Source organism: Asparagus officinalis, chromosome 4 (assembly GCF_001876935.1).
Source record: "Asparagus officinalis chromosome 4, Aspof.V1, whole genome shotgun sequence".
NCBI lineage: Eukaryota > Viridiplantae > Streptophyta > Magnoliopsida > Asparagales > Asparagaceae > Asparagus > Asparagus officinalis.
In genome coordinates this window covers 34,919,955-34,921,884 of record NC_033797.1, presented here as the reverse complement: position 1 = coordinate 34,921,884, position 1,930 = coordinate 34,919,955, and the positions used below count along the sequence as shown (strand labels likewise).

Genomic DNA, 1,930 nt, shown 5'->3' with positions numbered 1-1,930 from the left:
AAAAACACACGCACACACACATAGATAGGAAGACATATATGAGAAAAATGGGTACCCTTGGCACCAAGGATAAGGTTGGTCCTTGGTGGTGAGGTGGCCACATCTCAAGCACTCATTTAAACAGATAAGTTGGATGGGAAGTGATAAATTTCTGTTCTATTTCACAATCTTTAGTTGAGTGATTGATATGTGGTCACCTCACTACCAAGGACCAAACTTCGTCCTTGTTAACTAGTGTACTAATTTTTCTTTGCATTTGTATGTGTGTGCGTGAGATTCTAGTCATTCTTGCTAGAATGTAATTAAGCAGATGGATGAATAAATGTTCAACATTGCTATAATTGGCGTTGCATCCATATACTATGTATGTAGAAGTAAGATGTTAAGCATTGTATGGTATTGTCTTCATATCACTGAATCGCAATTTTTGTGTGTTAATAGGCCTTTTATCTTCCAGAGACGGAGTACGTGCACTGGGCACGGTCTCATCCAGTAAGCCAGCCAAATCCTTTTCGATGAAGGGTTTATAACTGTACTTTCAATTATTCCAATATTTCAGGAATCGTTTTGTGTTTCGTTCCACAGAAAGTATACAAAAGCCAAATTGTAGATTTAGTTCACTTTATTAGCCACCATGAAGGGTTGGAAAAGGAAGACTAGGTTGGAGACAATAGAAAGGATCGAGGCAAGCAATTGAGTATTGATGTACAAGCACACATGTAAAGTCATATTTTGTGTTTTATTTATTTATTTTTCCTTCATTATGTAGATGTAAAATAGATATATATTATAACCCCATTGATTCCGGCCCTGTATATCCTTGCAAAGAGGTATGTCATTTGTATCATATAGGAGGAAGAAATCGGGATCTACTCTGACCTCCTTCCCCCAATAAAGTATAGATCACTATTATTATTTGAAGCTGCTAAGCTTCCAGCATAGGGTAGCTTATTAAGTATATGAATGTGTTTTTTTCCCAATTTTTCTTTTTGGAGCAAAGAAAAATGTATCAGAAAGTGTAAGAACTGAACAAGTAACGCTCAAAATATCTTCCATTTGTTGTATTTTTGTTCACGAGGCCAAGACCACACGACACCGACTCAGATTATTGTTTGGGTTGCGTTCGTTCAAATTTCATCAAGTGAACCTTGAAGCGTGTAGTGGTGTTTTGTTTCTGATTATTCCCATTTAAATATTACCATGCGAGTGTTTGTTTTTTTTTTTTTTTTTTTGCAGATTTTTTTTTTTTTTTTTTTTTTTTGCAGCCCCCTCCTCTCTCTCTCCCTATGCTTTCGGGGGAGCTTTCTTTAGCCACTGCTGTTTTATGTCTGCGCAATTCATTGTATTCATTATTTTACAACGGCCTTAGCGTGATGTTTAACCTGAAGCCCATCACAATCCTACTTTTCTCGAGATCCTTGAGTCAGGCCTTCCAATGGTTCTTTTATGTGTGACATTCAGGAAGGCCCCTGAATCTGGTTATGTTTAGTTCTATGGTTATTTTTAGGTGCTAGGAGCATGCAAGCCTCTGAAGCCGGTTATTTTTAGTTCTATGACACATGCTTGGCTAGTATGCTTTTAGTGCGAAGTTTCCGGTTATCTAAGAGACCTTACTTTGATATCATGCTACATATAATCTAGTTCTCCATTATAAGTGGAATAAATGTTTGTCAAGATGCAAATTATGAAAGTTTTCAGGCAGTTACACCAGAGCAGAACGCTCCAAATAATATACCAATGTAGTTGTTCGCTTATATCTCTGACTGTCCTAGCGCTTTTCAATAAGTAGCTGCTTTTCAGTAAGTAGCATTCGTTCAGGCTCACTGAACGTTATTGTCTACTATCGTTGAAATAAAGGAGGGAGTGTACGAATCATATCACTGGGATTTTGATCTGTGCTTTATTATATCACTTGAGCAGTAAGACTGTT

General features: G+C 37.1%; 1 protein-coding gene across 1 annotated transcript in view; it reads left to right on the top strand.

Moving 5' to 3' along the window:
* The window catches only part of LOC109837167 (syndetin), a 26,956-nt gene extending 25,882 nt beyond the window's left edge, over positions 1-1,074 (top strand). The window contains 3 exon segments of the mRNA XM_020405294.1: positions 442-492; positions 586-621; positions 623-1,074. Of these exon segments, the coding sequence (XP_020260883.1) occupies positions 442-492; positions 586-621; positions 623-697 (162 nt within the window). The 3' untranslated portion in view covers positions 698-1,074.